Source organism: Typopeltis vanoorti, chromosome 8 (assembly GCF_054136105.1).
Source record: "Typopeltis vanoorti isolate ZY-2024b chromosome 8, IOZ_Tvanoo_1.0, whole genome shotgun sequence".
In the NCBI taxonomy this organism is placed as follows: domain Eukaryota; kingdom Metazoa; phylum Arthropoda; class Arachnida; order Uropygi; family Thelyphonidae; genus Typopeltis; species Typopeltis vanoorti.
The window spans coordinates 15,627,311-15,649,465 of NC_143556.1; the positions used below are offsets into that span (position 1 = coordinate 15,627,311).

At 35.1% G+C, this 22,155-nt stretch overlaps 1 protein-coding gene across 1 annotated transcript in view; it reads left to right on the forward strand.

Annotated features, from left to right (window-relative positions):
* RpL7A (ribosomal protein L7A) overlaps nucleotides 1–22,155 on the forward strand; it is a 68,218-nt gene that overhangs the window by 31,425 nt on the left and 14,638 nt on the right. Inside the window, exons 3-5 of the mRNA XM_090396530.1 lie at nucleotides 55–204; nucleotides 5,836–6,056; nucleotides 19,634–19,764. Of these exons, the coding sequence (XP_090252656.1) occupies nucleotides 55–204; nucleotides 5,836–6,056; nucleotides 19,634–19,764 (502 nt within the window). The remainder of the gene's footprint in view (nucleotides 1–54; nucleotides 205–5,835; nucleotides 6,057–19,633; nucleotides 19,765–22,155) is intronic.

Consider the following 22,155-nt stretch of genomic DNA (forward strand, 5'->3'; position numbering starts at 1 on the left):
AAAAATATTTTTATGATTTTTTATTCACTGAAAAATTACTTATTGAACTTTTAGGACAGGATATACAGCCAAAACGTGACCTTAGTCGTTTTGTTCGCTGGCCTAAATACATTCGTTTACAGCGACAGAGGGCTGTTCTCTATCAAAGACTGAAGGTACCACCCCCCATATATCAGTTTACACAGTCATTAGACAGGCAAACAGGTAAGTTATTAGCTCTCAAATAGTTGTGTTGCTTGTGCATGCATGTACATTCATGATTTTTTAAGTCCTCATGTGGTATATGATGAGTCCAAAGACCATAGGTAAAGCATATATTAACTACAGTTAATATATACTAAAGTTAATGAAAATTCCTGAATATTCTTCAATATTTTCTTATCGGTAGCCTACACAAAATGAATTTGGGATTGAGTGGTGATATTACTGAATATACCCTCTGTCCAAAAAGAAACCGAACTTTTGATAGAAAGTAAAACACAAACCAATTATAATTATTCAAATCATTTATTTCAATCATTGTACTCTCCCTCAGCTTCGATACATTGTTTGTCATGATCAATTAATTCGTTAAATGACTTTTATATCGGTTTTTGGGATACTGTTGAGTCATGGTTATTGCTGCTTGAACATTTTCAATGGTGTCATATTGCTTTCCTTTCATTGGCAAATGGAGTGGGGGGAAAGAAGTCACAGGGTGCTAAATCAGGCGAATACGGGTGATCCAACACACAAACTTGGTTTTTGCTCAAAAACTGTCTCACAATATCCGAACGATGAGATGGTGCATCATCGTGCAAAAGTGACCAGCTGCCTGCATCATGATATTCATGCCGTACGAGACGAATTCTCACTATTAATCACTGCAAAACTTCGAGATAAAATTCACCATTGACCTTTTGATCAGGCAGAATGAATTCTTTGTGGATAATGCCCTTGGAATCATGGAAACAAAACAGCATTGTCTTTACTTTTGACTTCTCTAAGTGACTTTTTTTTGGATGCCCCCTCTTCTGGTTGTCTCCACTGAGCACTCTGGCGCTTTGTTTCGGGCTCATACTCAAAGCACCACAATTCGCCACCAGTAACGATCGTTTCAAGGAAGTTTGAGTTCTTACGAGCAGTTCTAATGAGGTACTTGCAGTGTTCAATTCGATAGATTTTTTTGTCGTCGGTCAACTTGCGGGGAACAAATTGTGAATTCAATTTACGAAGGCTCAAACTCTCCGTCAAAATGTTGTGTACAGTTGATTTTGGAATCCCCAATTTATCTTCAATCAATCTCATGGACGATTTCGGGTTGTCTTTGATGAAATCACTCACGTTTTGGATGTTAACTTCGCTCAGTCCCGTTTTTTGGACAGCTCGATTTTTTGTCATCCTCAAGCTTCTCACGACCATTTTGAAATCGCTTAAACCACTCATAAACTTGAGTATGGGATAAGCATTCATCACTGCATGCTTTTTGAAGCATTTGATTCATTTCGATAAAACTTTTACCAAGTTAACACAAAAGTCAATTGCAGCTCTCTGTTTGAAACTCATTTTTCAACTGTTCATCAAAACACACTGTCACTCTTGGTGCCTATAACTCAGCTTCTAATGAAACAAATATCATAAACAGTTGATACCACACTAATGAAGGTTGCCACTTTCAACAACAAAAAGATACAACAGGTGGCACCACTAGTTTCTTCTATTTTCAAAAAGTTCGGTTTCTCTTTGGACAGGGTGTATAACAAATTATCACCAGGTTTTTTCAGGTAAACTTTCAATATATGTACTTTCTTCTTTGCGGAAAAAAAAATGCTAAAAATTTAAAATTTAACCCAATCAAAACTATTTCCACGTAATTTCACTAATATTCTCACCATAAACATAAATGACACGCATTGCCACTTTTCTATACCATGAAACATGTATCTGTACATGGAATGGTTACACATTGCTCATGTTAATGGTGAGATACTATATCATACAAGCTTATTTGCATGATTATTCATGAATTTATTATTCATGTGCTAATTAATTATTATTGTGCTAATTAACATAAGCCAAGCTTATAGTACTAGTATTCTCAAATAGCATTATGCTGCTCTATCTAAGCTGTTTAATTGTAGTTCTGGATTGAAATTCATGGGAAGAAAATTAACCATACTGATAACCAAAATCATAGATTTATGAAATCATCAGATTGCAGGAGCGACTTGGAAGAAAAGCTATTCACAGATAATCTTGAAGTCATCTTGGACGGGTCTTCATTAGCAGTGAGTTGATAATGGCTGACGATAGATCTAAGCAGATTATTGTTGGATGAGTGGTTACCATATCAGATATTTCTGTGTATATTACCAGGGATATTTCCTAGCCTGCTGTACATGGGCAGGCTAGGAAATATCCCTAGCCTGCCCACAGTATAAATGTATTATACTTTTACAAAAAGCTTTCAGTGGGAGCTTCATAAAAAAAAAAAAAATCCATTTCTCTATCTGATAGAATTCAATATCGTTAAATTTGCGAAAAACAACACAACAGAGCTAGCCATATCTCTCATTTAAAATTACTTCAATAGTGACTCGTGCCATTTCTCACCAATCTGAGTATATGGGTAGGTGGTGGTGAGAGGGAGGGGGGGGGATGATCATTCCAGTAAATCTCATTTTAATTGTTTTCCCCTAGCAGACTGAGCAATGGAATGAGCCACTATTGAAGTAATATGAAAAGACATGGCTTGCTGCTTTGTTTATCTTTCTCCTAAATTTAAAGACGTTGAATTCTATAATGGAACAAATGGTATTTGTTTAGATCTATCAGCAATTATCAACACTGTTGGTAATTGACTCCAAGGCTGTCGATGGCTTTTGTGGTATCTGTTCCAACTTTTCTTTTTCCTGTAATTGGTTTTGTTTTTGAGCAATATTCCCAGCCCATTGCCACTTCAGATTCTTCACTCCTTTCATAATGCCAGAGACTGTTTTGATTTCTTTATCCATTTCCATTGTACAAGACTGATCATGCCGCATATGAATTACTGTGCACAGATTTGGTCACCAGGTTTCAAAAGGATGATATGTTGGTGAGTGTCCAGACACAAACAATTGACCAAGTTGGTTTCTGGTCTCTGGAATGTAAAACATGAGGCCAGATTGAGAGAATGCAAATTACAAAGCCTAGTACATTGGATTTTGAGACTTAAGTTGTTAAGGAGTAATTACCAGATTAGTGTAGATGAGATTTTTCATAGAATATCTGGAGATGGGAAAAACAAGAGGCCATCCCCTAGAAGCTGTATAAGGTGGGTATGAGCAAGGGATATGGTGTTTTTTTGCATGGAGAGTGGTGGGTGATTGGAATTTATTGCCTGAGAGTGTGGTGAGTGCATGGAAAGTGAGTGCATTTAAGTCGGTACGATGACCTCCCACGATGAGTCTCTTGACTCCATGGAGGTCTTTTGATAATAATTATCCAAATATTCTGCTGTGATCCAGTCTTGTGATAACATCTTTCCATATTCATAGTTTACAAGTTCAGTGTCCATTTTTTGCAGTCAATATAGGAAGAATATAGTGGTTAAAAATCAGCGCATTCTCCTTAGACATAGCAGTAATTGACTTTTAAATATTGACTTCCATATGCTATAAGTCAAGACTGTTCTGTTCATCTTTTGTCTTCCATTATATTTCAATCTATCAATATTCGTTGTCCTAAGTATATGTAATGATTCACGTTCGGTTTTATGAATTTTTATTATTTCTGGTTGCACATGGCTAGTGAATATAACTTGGGTCTTTTTTAGATTTATCTTTTAGCCAACTGTTTTGCAAGCAGTTTGGTGTTCAGATGCCATCTGTAGTTCATGTGGATTTAGAGTAAAAATAACTATCTGAAAAGCATAAATGGCATGAGCACTTCCTGTTCATCTTTGGAACTTTTTCCTTCCCAGTCTAGAAGTATTTTTTCTAAAGATGTAAATAGTTTTTTGTCATCATTTCACTGCCTGAAGTATTGCATGTTTTTACTGAATCAAAGGCTTACACATAATCAGTGAAACCAAGACAGTGGGAGTTTGTATTAATTGTATTATCAATATGTTGAATATGGTCCATTGTGCTGAAGACACTTCAAGCCTGCCTCTTTTTGCTGTACAAGTCCTGCAGTCAAGACTTAACACTTTATAAATCACTGATAGTAGGCTATTGAGTCGATCGTTCAAGTCTGTTTCACTTTATTTATTTTTTTATATGTCTGAAATAAGGGTAGTCATTTCCTGTACTCTTGGTACGTTACTTTTCTTCAGACATAAGGTAAAAAGTTTGGCCAAGATTTTGTAGATGACTTCATCATCTGGTTTTGGAAGTTTAGCTTTTAATCCATCCTTGCCTCAGCTTTTTTCGTTTTGCATGCCCAACATAACTTCTGGCAGAATTTGTGGCACTTTATTTTATAGCTGTTTTTCATTTGTTTTGTTATCCTGATATTGAGCAAAATTTTTCTTTTGGTTATAGCATATCTGTTTATGCTCCCCATCTTTTAGTTTGATTGCAACCATTTGTGTATTGCCTTCTTTTTTTTTTTTTTTTGAGGATGTAATTAGCTTCAGTTGTTTCTAAGATTTTGATTGAATTTTCTGATTGCTTTTTTGCACAGTTTGATTTATTCAATTTTATTTTGTCAGCTTCTAGTTTGTTTCATTTTTTCATAAGCCTTCTTGTTTCTCTTCTGTGGTACCAGTTATTTCAAATGAGCATTGTGAAAATCCCTTGGTAATGTCATCAATTTCTAATTGAGCAGCATTGCTATCTATATTGAGATTTTTAAATGTTAATTCATGTGGAAATTTCTTTATTAATTAATATTGAGTGTGTTTATATTTGTTTTGTTTTGCCTCCTCAAAATTTGGCAGTTTATTTTTATTTGAATCTTACTGCCTACCATAGTTACTTCCACATGTTGAAGGTGCTGATAAAAGAATCCCGAAATGTTTTTTCCATTACTGACGATAGTCAGTTTCACTAGTTCTTCCATTTGGACTTTTCCTTTCCCAAAGTAGACCTCTATGTAGACCTCTTTTCCTGCAGTCTTGCTCTGTCACTTGTGTCAAAATTTCCTATTCAGATTTCATCTGATTTTTGTGTACCAATTTTGGCATGAAGGTTTCTCATGACAATTTTGAAATGTTTTCTTTTGTTATAAAGTTGTGATATACAGAGCAGTTTTCAATTTCTTTACCAGTATGACTTGTGAATGACTTTAAATTTTAAGTTATAGATAATGGTACTTGCTATTTGATCAGATATACTGTCAAATTCTAATATTGCTGTTCAATATTTTGTTCATCATGACCTGACTCCAATGATACTTATTCTGGCTGCTATAGTACAGTAGGTATGGTTTTTATTGAATTTCTTGATTACATCTGACTACACATTCCAAAAATGTCCAAATTAAGTCTTTAACTTCTGTTAATTTAGTTAGTTGTGCTCCATTACTAAGTTCCTGCAGTTTAAAGCTCCAATGGCAGCATGATCTTGATTACCTGGAGATTCTTAGCTATTCTGTTTTCATGTTTAACCTGCATGTTGCCATGGGTAGTTACATGCTGACCTCTAAGCCAAGCTTCCAAGTAGTTTGGGCCAAAATGATCTGTAATGGATGCAAACCTGCATTAGTAAGATACAAAGGTAATGCAGAACCTAATAACTAAATTTTTTAGGACTGTGTGTTTTGTGCATTTTCCATTCTTTTAACAATTTATAGTAAAACAGTAAGTGCTCTTTTGAAGATATTAAAAGATTTCTTCGAATTTAAGTTCTCAATTTTTTTTTTTCCTTTTAGCTACACAACTCTTCCGTTTGCTTGATAAATATCGTCCAGAGTCCAAGCAAGCCAAAAAAGAGCGATTACGTCACAGAGCTGAAGAAAGAGCTAAAGGGAAAGAGGATGTTCCCACGAAACGTGTGAATGTTGTGAGGCAAGGCTGCAATAATGTTACTACTCTCATTGAGCAGAAGAAAGCTCAGCTTGTTGTCATTGCTAATGATGTTGATCCCATTGAGGTGCATATTTTTTTATTGTACATAATTTGTGGATGAAGTTAGATAATTGTTTTCTATTTCATGACAATTTATTTACAATTTAGACATTATATTTAACACTATTCTATTTAGCACTGATTCTTGAATGTGTTTAGTGTTTTTTTTTTTTTTTTTTTTTTTTTTTTTTTTTTTTTTTTTTTTTTTCATATACATAACAGTAATATTAGGTAAATCTGATCATAACCCTGTGTGATTTGTCATGAGAGCCAAGTAGGAAATGTTCCTGCAATTTAAGACATTGAACAGTTCAGACATGTAAAGCACCATTTCAGGAAGCTACTTGTTGCCTGCAAATCCAGATCCATCATTTTATTTGTCATATAGGAGAGTGCATATTTCAGTTGAAATGGATTGTTTGTAACAGAATTTTTCATCCAGATATTGTTACTGTGCAAGATTACTTTTTTCCCCCATTTAATATTCATCCTGTGTGGTGGAGTACTTATTATAGTATTGTCTGTTAGTTCGTGCTTGCTATAATAATGATAGTATGATGCCAATGAATGAGGGTTGCTAATTTCAGTTTAAATGTGGGAGGAAGGTTATATTTATTTAGCACTTGGTCTTTTTAGATGTACATTAGAATTAAGGGGTGGGAATAGGTTTCCTTTGATGTTAGGTGGGAGAAAAGAGGGATAAGAGGCATATAAATGTGTAGTAAGAACATGCCATTGGTGGTATGATGATGGTACAACATGACCGACTTTCATGTCGGATGGGGCATTGCTCGATTAAACAAGCTCCCCCCCTCCCCATTTTTTCCAGGGAACCAGGGCAAACAGCAAAGTCAGCTACTGAAACAAATCCTGAATGCCACATGCCAACTCAACATTCCCAGAGTGCAAGATGGAGTTGACTGAGGAATTGAATAAATACCAGATCAACATAATAGAGGTGACTAAGACAAATGCAATAAATACAAAATGTTATAATCAGAGAAAAGAAGTAACTATAGTATTCAACACTAAATATGAGGCTAATCTTCTTGAATGGCAGCCAGTATAAATTAGAGTGATGTGGGCAAATATCAGAATGGGGAACGGGACGATGAGACTTATTTTTGCCTATGGTCCTACAGAAGCTTCTACTAAGGTAGAAGCGGATGAATGTTTTGAGGCTTAGAAAAAGCAACTCACACAATGAAAAATGAAAAGTTGGTCCTTGTTGGGGGATCTAAATAGCAGAGTAGAAAATGACTGTCAGACATACAGGAAAATTTTGAGAAAAGAGCAAAGCTAATAATGGCAAATAACTGTTGAATTTCTGCTCAGGACATGGACTGGTTATTGCTAACATAACACTGTTATTACTAAATGTTCCAGCATAAAAATGCATAAATTCACATGAAGAAAAGAGGCAGGGAATAAGAAAAGTCTCATTGACTATGTTCCCATGATAGTGATGTTTTTCACTGGTACAGGACGCTAGAAGAGTTCTGAGGATTTGAAATTGGAAATTATCACCATTTAGTCTTGAGCAGGATAAAATTGAATTTCATATTGAAAAGAACATGTAAGAAAGTTTCAAAGTGAACAAAAGTTGAGCAGCTCCCAGATGTGAACTGTAGACTAAAATTCACAAATATTATTCAAGAAAAATGAAAGAGTTTCAGAACAGGAAACCTTGGAGAATTAGTGACAAGCCCTGAACATTGATTCAGCCAGAGAGGCATGTGGTGAGGTTGTCTGCAAGGATAGAAAAAATCAGAACTTCATGGTGTGTGCAGGAAGTTAAAGAAGTGAAGGAAAAGAAGAAAGCATATCAAAAGTTCCTGGTGAATAAATCAGCTTGTGCTCTTAGAGAATACAGAGTGAAATGTATGAAAGTTAAGCACTATTTAAAACTAACTAAAAAAAAGTCATGGGAAGACTGGCAAGAACATAGAAAATAAAATCAGGAAGGTGGCAAAATATTCTGGAGGCTGGGAAAAAAGCTCAGAAATGGAGGAAACACTGCTGTAAAAAGAATTAGAGATGATAAAGGTGACATGAAAACTGAATCAAAAGATATCCTTGATGTAATGAGTAATTACTTAGAAAAATTGCTAAATAATAACTATCATCATCATCAAATTCCTGCCATGTACCCTCAAGGGTTGTACAGGATATCATAGTACTACATGAAAAATTTATATCATTACTAACTTTCCTATCTACAATTTTCCTCCAGATCATTCTGTTGGTTGTCAAGACTCCAATATTATCAGATCCTATATTTCTGTCGTCTAAAGCACTTTGACCATATGAATCCACCTATATCTTGGTCTTCCTCTGGGTCGTTTTCCTGCCAACCTGGCAGAGAACACTTGTTTTGCCAATCTTTCCTCTCCCATTCTGTTTGAATGACCATACCACCTGAGATTAGCTCTGCTAACGCATTCCTGGATGCTGACAATGTCAAGTTCTTTCCTAATATCCTCGTTTTTAATATGATATTGCCATTGATGCCATCTGTTCACGCCTCTAATCTTTCTCAGGATTCTCATATCTGTGGTCTCTAGTCTTTGGTCAAGTGTTTTACTTCTGACTCAGCTCTCAGATCCATAAGTTAAAACTGGTTAAAACTGGTCTTGTATACAGCTAATTTAGTGTTTTGACTTCCTACTACACCAGCTTTATTGATTCTGTTGTCTATTTCCATATTTAATTTACCATCTTCACTAAAAATTGTGCCTAAGTAGGTGAAATGTTTTACTTGTTCCACAGGTTCTCCGTTGACAATGCAGTTGACATTTTCAATGATTCTGCCTATTTTCATTGTCTTTTTATTGCTAACCGTCCTACCATATCTATTACAACAGTTATTCAATTTAGTCGAGGAATCTTGCAGACTCGTTGCGGATTTATTGATAAGTATAACATTGTCTGCATAAAGCAAAGAGCTGACATTAACATCTCCAATTTTGATATCATGTTTAATACCAATTTCGTTCATAATGTAATCCATATAGATAATAAATTACAGAGGAGATAATGTACATCCTTGTCTCACACCAGATTTAACATTAAACCATCTTCCTGTACTTCCTTGAATTCTAACTGCTGACTTACAACTCAAATAAAGACTAAGTATTGCTTGATATAATGCCCCATTGACACCATATAACTGTAGCGTATTGAATAGCTTCTCTTTTGGCACCTTATCATATGCCTTTTCCAGATCTACAAAACTCAAATAGAGATCTTTGTTATATTCGCATGCTTTCTCGACTTTGTCGTAAAGTGAAGATCTGATCTTGACAGCCTCTATTTGGCCTGAATCCAGCTTGTTCTTCACCAAGCTTTTCTTCCACAATTCTTCTCAACCGTTTCTCAAGTATACTTGCATAGATCTTGCCATGAACACTCAGTAGGGAAATACCTCTGTAATTCTCACATTTAGTTTGGTTTCCCTTTTTATATATATGGGTACAATGAGAGCTCTACTCCAATCATTGGGAATTCGTCCCTCTGTCCAGGCCTTCTGAACTACGCAGTGCAGCCACTGCAAGATATTTTTACCATCATACTTCAGCATTTCTGGTCGTATATCATCTACTCCTGCTACCTTTCCACATTTTAAGCCTTTGATGGTTTTTCCTACTTCAAGAATTGATATGTATTCCTGACTGTATGCCTGTTGAGTGTTTTTTACCACTGTGCTATCACTGCTTGGTTTCATTTAGCAATTTCTCGAAGTAATTATTCCATACTTCAAGGATATCTTTTTCTCCCATTTTCATGTCACCTTTATCATTTCTAACTCCTTTTACAGTACTCTTTCCTCCATTTCTAAGCTTCTTCAACAACCTCCAAAATATTTTGCCACCTTCTTGATATTTATTTTCTATGTTCTTGCCATAATCCTCTTATGACTTGTTTAGCTAGTTTTACACAGTGTTTTGCTTTCTTACATTTCTCTCTGTATTCTCTAAAAGCACAAGCTGACTTATTTGCCAGGAACTTTTGATATACTTTCTCTGCGTCCACCATTGAGTTCTGATTTTTCTATCCTTGCAGACAACCTCATCACATGCCTCTGGCTGAATCAATCAGGGTTTTCTTCAAGGCTTGCCACTGAATCTCCAAGGTTTGGTTCCTGTTCGCAAATGCTTTCATTTTTTCTTCAATAATCTTTGTGTATTTTAGTCTACAGTTCACATCAGAGAGCTGCTCAACTTTTATTCGCTTTAAAACTTTCTTACATGTTATTCTTTTCAATATGAAATTCAATTTTATCCTGCTCAAGACTAAATAGTGATCACTTCCAATTACAAATCCTCTGTACACTCCTGCACAAAGGAGGAAACATCACTATCAACAATAACATAGTCAATGAGACTTTTTTATTTCTTGCCTCTTCTCTCCATGTGAATTTGTGCAACATTTTTATGTTGGAACATGGTGTTAGTAATAACCAGTCCATGTCCTGAGCAGAAATCCAACAAATGTTTGCTATTATTATTAGCTTTGCTCTTTTCTCCAAATTTTTGTATGTGTGACAATCATTTCCCACTCTGCTATTTAGATCCTCAACAAGGACCAACTTTTCCATTTTCACTGTGTCAGATGCTTTATCTAAATCCTCAAAAAATTCCTCCACTTCTACCTTAGTAGAACCTTCTGTGGGACCATTGGCACAAATAAGTCTCATTGTCCAGTTCACCATTCTGATATTTGCCCACATCGCTCTACTTGAGACTGACTGCCATTCAAGGAGATTAGCCTCATATTTAGTGTTGAATACAATGGTTACTCCTTCTTTTCCCTGATTGTCATTGCCTGAATATGATAAATTACCAAATTACAAAATGATGGTAATAACAATATTATTATTACGTGATACCTGGAGGTGTCACTTACTAATTTTTATGTAGAACGTAAAAATTAGGTCTTGACTGACCAATAGCAGATAACACAAGACAAAAAACACCAAGCCCAAGTGACATAGCCTCCACTTTCCTCATGAGTTCCGAAGAATACTCGCTCTCGAAATGGCTCCCACTCCGTTGCTCCCAGCCCTGACCTTTTCCCATCAATCCTTCCTCTTCGGCAAAAGAAATAGTTTCTATTTTCAGATCCATCTCTTCCCCCTCCAATGCCCTCTACCCACCCTTAATAATAATATTATACATATAAAAAATCTGGGTTTTTTCCAAATCATTACCCCCCACTTTCCCAAACCCCCTTCCTTTTAACAGCAGATGCATGCATATTGCCAGGATAAGGAGACAGCCAACAACATCCAAAAAAGGTATGTTCGAATTTTCCTCCTATGTTATTCTTCATATATTAGTTTTATAACATATTGGTAATGCCTAAAGATTTGAGTAAAGAGCCAATAATATTGTTAAAAAAGGGCACTCCTAAACGAAAGTATGCTATATTAGTCATAAAAATAATTAGTGGATAAGAGTTTTTTGCCCATGGCTTTGTAAATATAAAATGATTGGAACATTTTTTTTTTTTTTTTTTTTTTAAATACCATTCTTGTGCATGCCCAAGTACCAGAATCTGTAATAAATTGATGGCATGGTTGGTACCAGTTAAAAGTTATTAAAATCTCTTAATGTTCTTTTTAAAAAAACGGAGGTTCATATACGTCATAGGGAAACGCAGTTACAAAGCAAATAGATAAAATAAAAGATAAGTGGGAGTAACAAGTTTCTTTGGCACGTTTTTGTGTGAAAGGCTGCATGCCACCTTTTCTACAGATACTTTCCTGGTATTAGTGTACCACCTTGTATGTATTACAACGTTGGGCATATTTAAGATTTGTAGAGCTAAAACAAATAATAGTCAACTGTCATAGTAAACACCATTATAACGAACTATTAAGTCCTGACCAACCATCCATAACTATTATAGAGAAAATTCACTAGTAAACTGCAAATTATCCATTATTACACACTATTGAAATCCTTATGAATTTACTATAGTAGCAGTTCACTGTATCTGGATATGCTTGTCACTTCAAGAAAAGAAATCTATCTTGAACCTAGCAGAGTAGGAATTGAATCCCTCCAGGCACATAAACATTTTGGGAAAATTTTGAGAAAAGGGCAAAGCTAATAATAATGTTAAATATTTTCTGGATTTCTGCTCTGGACATGAACTAGTCATTACTAGTACCATAAAGATGTGCACAAGTTCACATGGAGGGAAGACACGAGAAATAAGTGTCTTCATTGACTACATCATTGTTGATAGTGATATCTTCATGATACTAGTACAGAGGATTTGAAATTGGAAGTAACCATTACTTTGTACTAAGCAAGATAAAAATGGATTTCGCATTGAAAAGAACAGTATATAAGAAAATTTTTTAAAAAAAGTTCAGTAGCTATTACAAGTAAAGTGTAGATTCGACTATACAAACATTGAAGGAAAATTGAAACTAATTGAAAACAAGAACCAAACTCTGGAGTCTCAGTGGTAAACTCAGAAGACATTGATTCAGCAAAGGAGGCATGTAGTGAGGTTGTGTGCAATGTTAGAAAAAAATAAGAACAACATGGTGGATACAAGAAGTTTTAGAAACAGTCCTGGAAAAGAAATCATACCAAAAGTTAATAGCAAATAAGTCAGCAAATGCCTTAAAAGAATACAGAGAAAAAGGTAAAAGATTCAAGCTTTTTGTAAAAGCAGCTAAAACAAAAGTCATGGGAAGACTTTGGTAAAAATATAGAACATAAATATCAGGAATGTGTCAAAATGTTCTTGAGGCTATTGAAAAAGCATAGAAATGGAGGAAATAGTGCTGTGAAAGGAATTAAAGATGAAGGTGACATGAAATCTGAAGATAAGGATATCCTAGATGCCTATCCTGGGAGTAATTACTTTGAAAGACTTAAACAAACCAAGGCAATTAATGTGAAGTCAACAGTCTCTATATACAAGTATAGTAATGAATGTGCTTTGTGAGTGAACCTTGTTTGCTTATGCTTGGGTAAAGGATTAAAACAAGAATATAATTCATAGTCAAATATCAGATTAAGGTGGGTGTTTGACTGACCTGATATTAGTGAGGTGTCAGACTTCATCTCTGCCCATATGGCTGATTAAGTATGTAGTTATATGGGGTGCTAGGGTTCGAGGCTCTTGAAACCTTGCTTTTTACATATTGGAGAAATCCTGTATAGCTACTGTAATGGTATCATTTCAGTGGCTAAACTTTGAAAGATAGTGCTAGCCGAGTTGCTTTTTGTACTGTCGCCTAAGAGCAATGTGCAATTGCTCTTAGGCGACTTGAATGGAAGCATGAAGACAGCTGTTGAGACTATGCAACTGCTGCCTCCTATGCCCTTCAGGTGTGATATGCTGGCACCAAATTGTCTGCATATGATGTAGATAGTGTCTGGGTGTCATGCTTAGAAGAGTATCCACCATATTGCGATCTATGAAAAGTACAGAAAGTCTTAACATAAAAAACAACATTTTTGGTCTCTGTTGCTACACTAGAGGGAGGGTGCTTTCTTAGGCTAGATCACTGAAAATTTGCTACTTTCCAAGGGTGTGATAACCCTGACATGGAAGTATCTCTGTTTCTTATCTTACGTATATTCTTGACTATGGGACATTAATATTTCAAACATTTAAAGAGGGTGATGTGAAAAATTTATAATTTCAAAATTATTTTTATTTTTCAACATAATCTCCCTTAAGACTAATACATTTATTCTAGCGATGCACCATTTTCCTGTCCCTGCAGGAGTTCTCAGTAAGATCTGCAAAATATCCCTCTACAGCTGTAATCACCTCTTGATTCAAAGAAAAACATTGACCAGTGAGGAAGAGAGAAGCTAGAGGGAGCCAAATCTGGAGAATAGGGTGGATGTTCCAACAATTCATAGTGCAGATCCCTTAATTTTCCCATTGCCAAAACACCTTTGGACAGGTGCACTGTCCTGATGAAAGATGATTTTTTTCCTTCTGCAAACTGGGTCTTTTCTTACAAATTTTTTTGTCTAGTCCGGTTAAAAGATCGTAATAATATTCCCCGACAATTATTGCTATTGTTGCGGTTATTATTTTACCCCTTTCAAGATAATTAATAAACAAAATGCCTTTAGCATCCTAAAACACCGATGCCATGACCATTCCTGCTGATAGAATCGATTTTGTCTTTGGCACCGAACAACCGGCTTCTGTCCGCTGTTTTGACTGCTGTTTGGATTCTGGTGTATAATGGTGAATCCAACTCTCATCCATAGTAATAAATTGATTCATAAAATCCGTTTTGTTCTTTTTAAAATGCTCCAAGCACTTCAGAGATTTTTCATGCGAGTGTGTTTTTGATCTGCTGTGAGCAAGTGCAGCACCCACTTGCACAAAGCTTTTTTCATTTGCAATTCTTCATGCAAAATATATCTTACATGTTCTTTTGATGAAATGTCTATAGTTTTAGCAATTTCACTCACTTTGACTCACTGGTCATCCAATACTATATAGTTTTAGACTGCCCTCGTATTTGTAGTGTGTAGATTTAATGAATGTGTTGAAAGGAGATCAGCAATAATCTTTCACAGCAGCATGTATTATTCTGTTGGCATGGCTTTGACATTTGTTCAATGGACATGGATTCTGTAGAAAAGTGCAGTAGGGTGCAGGGCTCTTAAAAGCTTACTTTGTGTACATTGGAGAACTGAATATGCTTTTAGGTCCTTAATGTGGGATGATGACTTAAGTCAAAATCCTGTTTAGCCATGCAATGGTATCTTTACAGTGGCTAGAACAATTACCTTTGAAAGACAGATTGAACTAGTCTTCATTATGACATTACCTCCCTGGCATGATGGAAACCAAATTGCATGTAGTGTCCATACTCAGTTTGTGACACTATCATTTCTGGCATTTCTCTTTATTGTGTTAGCAGTGCTGATGTCCATAATAAAGTCTGATTTGGATTTGATGATTATTTGGCAGACTGAGGTTGGAGCCATTTATGATAGGCCGAATTTTTAACTTGGCAAACTATTCATTTGCATTGGCATGGATAGTGGAGGGAGGTTTCAGTTATTTAGTTAGAGCATGGGTTCAAATTAAGAGAACAGAAAGAATAATCAAATCAGAGTCAAAGAGTGTAAATATTCTAGAGGTTCTCAAATAGCATCTGTAAAACACACACGTGCACATGGATGGATTAAAGCCAGTTGCCTAGAGGAAAGCTAACATTAGTGTGCTGGGAGGAGGAGGAAGTGGTGCTGGTTCAAAAAAGGCCAAGTATGTCAAGAGAATGAAGGTTATCTGGCATTCTGGTTAATAGATCAGTGCTTCCCAAACTTCTGGATGTCAGGGCCCCCTATGCAAAATTAAAATATTTCATGGCCCTCCTCGAAAAAAAATCGTAATAGAGAGATGTATTATTATAATATTTATTGTATTTATATTCAATACAAAACATACACAGCAAATATTGCAAAAATCAAATGCATATATTACATTTTTTGGTTCTGAAGACGATGCGGGCTGTTCTGGTAAAATATGAAATACTGTCCTTTTTTTGAGTCTGTTTCTGCTTCTTCTGATTGTTTGCGGGATTTTTTTTTATTTTTTATCAGCCACTTATCCATCTCAGGGTTAAATTTTTTAATGTAGAACAGATCAAATAATATCACCACTTACCGATACTGGCACACCACAGACTAATAACATGAAATTAGTGAATATTACCTGAATAAGGGAATCCCCGGACCAGGAACATTTTTCTCTTTTGTAACTTTTCTCCCTTTACGGTAATTAAGCCTAACGCGAAACAGACAGCAAAGGCAGTTTATTAAAACGTGCATATGATTAGTGCGGTATTAACAAAAGATTGTGCAACCGAAAGATAAAAGCATAGCTGACAATTGAGTTGAAATGCTAACTCTCTTCAACCGAATTCCATATGTGAAACTGCCATAACATTCATTATATATATATTACTTAGTTTTAACACTTTTATGAATTTTAACACGTTCGGTTGAATTTTATTGCTGCCTTGGGATATTGAACTCACACACATCTAATTAATAACAATAGTTTTTAGTTAGATACTGTGTTTGTCCATGCAACATATGGTTTTGTTTCAGTCTATATATACAGCATAGTTTCTGTATGAGGGGACATGTGATTCATTATGTGTTTTTATCCCAGTTGTGTCTAATTGCACTATTTGTTGAGAAATATATTACACAGACTCCTCATACCTTATTCACTAGCATAATAAAAGTACTTGTTTTTATTGCCTCTGCAGTATAGTGGCTCTTAGGGAGGGCGTGTTGTTTACCACTGCAAGCAAGTTACTATCTCCCCACATGAATTTGTTTAAGCTCTTTTCATGTGTGAAGTATATGCGAAACGTATTGGTGACAGAAAACTAGCTCGGATGACAGTGATAATATAAAACGAGTTTTGATATGTATATAAAGTCAATATCAACAGACTCTGATTACGAACGTGTGATGAAAGGGACAGGAAGATTTGGAGCTTCCCTGGAGAGCATTCAAAGTAAATACAATTAACCACTGCTTTGAAATGAAACATATCAATAAGCAATATTTACTAATATTCATTAAGCGCCGAAATACGAAGGAAGCAGTTTGTGAACCAACACCAATTAGTGAATTTTTCCATTAAAATATAAAAAATAACAAAAAAGAAATAATAAATAATAAAAGTTAAATACGTTTCTTTTAAAATAAAAAAAAATCTACTTAGTCTTAAAACATTTTAAATTTGTTTTCGTTATTTCACGGCCCCCTCAACAAAACCTACGGCCCCCAAGGGGGCCGCGGCGCACAGTTTGGGAAGTGCTGAATAGATGACCAATGTGTTAATTATTAATGAGACAATAGTTTGGCTTCTCTTCCAACTTGATTTTTCTGAAGTTAAGAAAAGTAATTACATTGTAGGAAATCAATCTTCAGAGGGAAAGAATTGGCTCAGTGTAGTTATTGGAATTAGGAGAGCAATAAAGTCAGCAGATGAAAATGAAGCAAGGCAAGGAAATCTGCAAGGTCAGACCATAAAGAGGTTATTTAAGGTTAATACTATTTTATATAAAAAGTCAGATCTACAAGGGTTGTTTGAAAAGTTTGGTAAACAAGTTACACTTTTTTTTTTTTTAAATATCACCTTTATTTCTCAACGTGGTTTCCATCGAGGTCTACACATTTGGTCCAGCAAGTTTCCAATTTTTTTATCCCATCTAAAAAGTAGGATTTGTCAAATTTTTTCAAAATAGTCATTGAGAGCCTTGATGTAATCCTCGTTTGAAGAAAATTTTTTTCCCACAGAGCTAAATTTTTAAGTTTGGGAATAAGAAGTCACATGGGGCCAAGTCCAGGAATACAGGTGGATGTGGAACCAATTTGAACCTCGATTCGTGCAATTTTGCCATGCGATGGCCAATGTGTGGTACACTTCATTGTTTTGATGAAAGAGCACTTTTTTGTATACACCAATCTTGGCCATTTTTTCTTTAGTTTTTTTTTCTTTTAAACGGTACAACAATGATGCATAATAAGCTTTTGTTATTATCTAACCCTTTTCCAAATAGTCTATCATGATAATTCCTTGGGAATCCCAAAAAAAAACAGTGGCCATCACCCTCCCAGCTGACAAAAGTCTTTGCTTTTTTTGGTGCTCTTTCACTGGGCACTTTTTGACTGCTGCTTGGACTCAGGTGTGTAGTGGTGGATCCAAGTTTTATTTACAGTAATGAAGTGATGCAAAAAAATCCTGCGAATTGCGATTAAACATCGCAAAGCACTGCATTGAAATGTCTTTTCGTATGCGTTTTTGATCAACAGTCAATAATTGCGGCACCCATTGCACACATAGCTTTTTCATGTGCAGTTTTTCGTGCAGGATTACACCCTACAATCTCAGTAGTCTCATGCAATTTCACTCAGTGGTCTTCCATAACAGTTCCATGGATTTTGTCAATCATTTCCTTCATAGTGACCTCAATCAGGTGTCCGGAGTGTGCTTCACCTTCGATGGACTTACGACCACGTTTAAACTCATTTATCTAAAAGTAAATAGTCTTTAATTCTGGTGCAGAGTCCCAATGAACTGCATCTTCTTCAAATAAAGGTATTTTATCACTGCACAAAACTCATTTTTTTCCATTTTTATGAAAAATGTGAACATGGTCATTTTAAATGTTTGCCAAACAAGAACTACACATTGCACATGGCTAAAATTTTGTCAGCGGTCATGGAAAAGATGATGCATGTCGACACATTTTATGAATGAACGAATTGTGTCGCCATCTATTGGAAATTTACCAAACTTTTTATTAAACAACCCTCATAAATGTACATGTTCCACCTTTCTTATGGGAGGAAATAAAAGCAGAATATAGTTAGAATGTTTAAGGGAAACTATAGTTATAGAGGATGCCAGCTAAGTTCACGAATAACAGACAGGATTTGATGTATACAAGTGATGGAGTGCAACGTTTATGTTAATGACTTACCATCATCATTCCCACAAAGGAAATGTTCCTGACTCCAGTCTAATTGTAGCCTCAACAGTACTTCCTCCATACTGCTACACTAACTCTCCCAGGCATGATGTGATGGCTGACCTGTGGAACTACTTTACTACTGTATTCTTCAATATAGCAGTAAAGTCTTCCTAGTTATGTGTTGACTATATATCCAAGCCATTGCCTGTTCTGCATGTGGAATTGACAGAAAGTAGACTTCTTACTCTACTTAATATTACATGACATACCAAATCAGTTGTTATGACTACTTGCAATAATTGACAATTTAGATTGGTTAATGTAATGTTGCTTTCTAACTGATGCCAAATTCTTTGACATTTGTAGAAGCACATTCACGAAAAACTAATTTGCAAAATACCACCAGGAAACTGTTTTAAAGATTTTCTTAACTCAAATGTACATTTGAGTTTCCTAGTACAGTAGTACCATGACCAGGATGAAAGATCATTTAATGCAATTCTTAAAAAATACATGAAGTGGAAAGTTGCATCAAGAACAGCATTAGACAAGATTTATTAATTGAAGAGGAATACATATTCATTTGGTGAGTTTAGTTAAAATGAAAATGCCAGCTGATTGCAGTATATTTCAAGGGACTTAAGAATGCAGTGGAACTGATCACTTACCATGATCCTGATGCAAAGGAGCTTTATTCTATAAACAGTCTGTAGACAAACCAAATGTATGAGCAGCATTCTACAGCAGATAAGATTTTGCATTTGTTACACAGTTGATCAGAAGAAAAACTCGTGTTTGGAGAATAAGTTAAAACTCACTAAAGAGGAACATTTGTTAAACTGGTTAAGCATGATACTGAAAAATTTTATTGTTATTTGTAACACCATTTAAAAACCCTTGGCTTTTGCTCTGCATTCAAAGATTTTTTTAGGTATTATATTTCAAGATCTTGTTTTATTTCATGATAATGAAAATTTTGTTCTACCTGATCATCCTTAACTATGTAGATTATAAATGATTTTTACAATGCTAAACAAACTAAATTTTTTTATTGTTAATAATGTATCGTTTAAGTACTCTGGATTATTTATTTTTTGCTTATTTAGTTGGTTCTTTTTATGCCTTCCTTGTGTCGAAAAATGGGAGTTCCTTACTGCATTGTAAAAAATAAGTCTCGGCTTGGTCGTGTTGCTAGAAGAAAAACTTGTTCTTGCCTGGCTATTACAAACGTAAATTCGTAAGTATAGAATCTGTTTTAATTTTCATGTGTTTGGCTTTTATCAGGAACAAAAAAAACTTAACTAAATATTAATGTTGAATATAGCTGAATAGAAATTACAAAATTTTTTATGAAATTTTGCAGTTTGCACTCAGTTGATTTTAGAGCATTAAAATGCTTTACATTCAAAATCATTTGTGTACTCCAAAAAATATTGGATAATAATGAACTCCTGCAATAGGAACTGCTATTCTTGAGAAACACACACACACACATTGAATGTTATTCTACTTGTACTACCACCCCTCTGATTATCCACATTAATAAGCATGCTGAGAGGAACTTTTGTGCAAAGATAGGAAGAGAAACACTAGATTGACAAAGTAGAAAACTTTCATAAAAAGTAGTAACAATAATAGACTTACACTAATTTCACTATTAAACTTGACTTAGCAGTACATAATTTGTGTAGAAAGGCAACTTAGTGCTTTCTTGATAGGACCTGAAATCAAGTTGGTCATTTTATGATTAAAACGATATGATTTACTTGTAATAATATCAGTTTCTGCACAGGTGAGATACTATTTAATGATGAGGATCAAATACAGACATTGTACTATAAAAGAATGTAAAGATGCAGGCAGATTGATTAAGAATAACAGAAGATGAAAGTATCACCTAGAATTGTACTACAGGTGACTGAGTAAATTTGTAGGTTACCACAGAATTTTGTTATAGTGAATTCTCTTTAGAACAGCATTCTGCCTGTGGGAATTGGTTAGCCCTTTTTCATTGTTTTAGTGAACAAGTATGTTATAAATGCTATAGTCAGTATCTGTAATCTGTTAGAGAAAATGAGTGGTTATAAAGATATAACATAGGGCAGGGGTGTTCAACCCATCGATCGTGGAGCGATTTTTGGTCAATCTCTCGTGTATTCCTCCTTACAAATTTAATTAAAACTGAAAACATATTTTATTTATCATTATTTTGTGTTATTTTTAATTTGCTTTAAGTGTTTATTTATTTTTCGTTAAAATTGTCAAATCAGTAATTTTCTTATAAGTCCAGGTAAATGAATTAATTTGGATCAGTGGAAGTCAAACAGCGAGCCGAGTGAATACGATTATAAGCAAAGTGTAAAAACTCGATTGTAGCTTAAATATTAAATATTCCAAAGCACATTACATCGATTGTTTACTTAAGTCCTATATGAATATTGTAAAAAAAAAAATAAACTTTGTTTGTATTAGATGTTTTTGTAAATAACTCTTTTGAAGCTAACTGTATATACTGCTTTAATAAGAATATGTTAGAGTGTTAAAAACAAAGGCAATGTTTTTGTCACTGAAGCTATACATGGTGGCATTAGAAAGATTGTTATTGAAACTTGTGAGAAAGGCTTGTAGGCTCTAAGTGTAAACATCTCCGAAGTCAATCAGAAAGAGTTCAAACAACTTTCCGATGGCCAGCAACTTACAATCAAAAGAAAGCGGAGGAGAACAAAAGGTGTGCCGAACTTGAAACTTAAGATGAAAGACTCATACCGATTCTTTGGGGGTTGCCATACTTCGTCTCAGAGGAGGCCTAATAAAAAGGGACTGAAGCAAGCAGAAGGGGTCCCGGTTCCAGAATTGCTGTCAGAGAGGAGGCCGCCCGGTCCAGAGTCTCCGTCAGAGAGACAGCCTGGAGCCACGTTGCTTGAGAGAGGTTTCCTGCTTCCAGAAAGGAGCTTCTCGGTTCGAGACTCCGCTAGAGAGAGAGACTACTTCTAGTCCACAGACAAGGTTTCAAATTGCTGAAAGGAAGAGTTCCAATTGCTTGAGAAAAGTTTCCAGGCAAGGTTAATGTCAGACATTCACCAATGTGTTGCGTTTTCATTACAATTTGATGAATCAAACGACTTCACTGATATTGCTCAGTTAATGGTATTTATTCGCATGCATAGTATTTCAGGATTATTCAAGTAAAGAAGAACTTTTGGAAATTATACCATTATTGGAAGGACTAGGGGAGAAGACATTTTTTCGGCATTTGATGAATTTGTGAAACAACACAAACTTCTGCTTTTTAAACTTGTGTCTATTATTACTGATGGTGCTCCTGCAATGATAGGTAATAAATCAGGCTTCATTTCATTATGTAAAAACGATAACAAATATCCACATTTTTTAACGTACCACTGTGTTCACCAACAACTACTGTGTAGTAAAAGATTAAACGCAAAGATGTTTTGGATATTACATTTAAAATTGTAAATTCTGTTCGAGGAAAAGCCCTGCAACGCTTGTTATTTAAATTACAGGCAGATAATGATAGGGAACTTCTGGTGTACAATAATGTTCACGGGCTCAGCAGAAGTCAATTTTTTAGAAAGATTTCTTGTATTAATTAACGATATAAAAAATT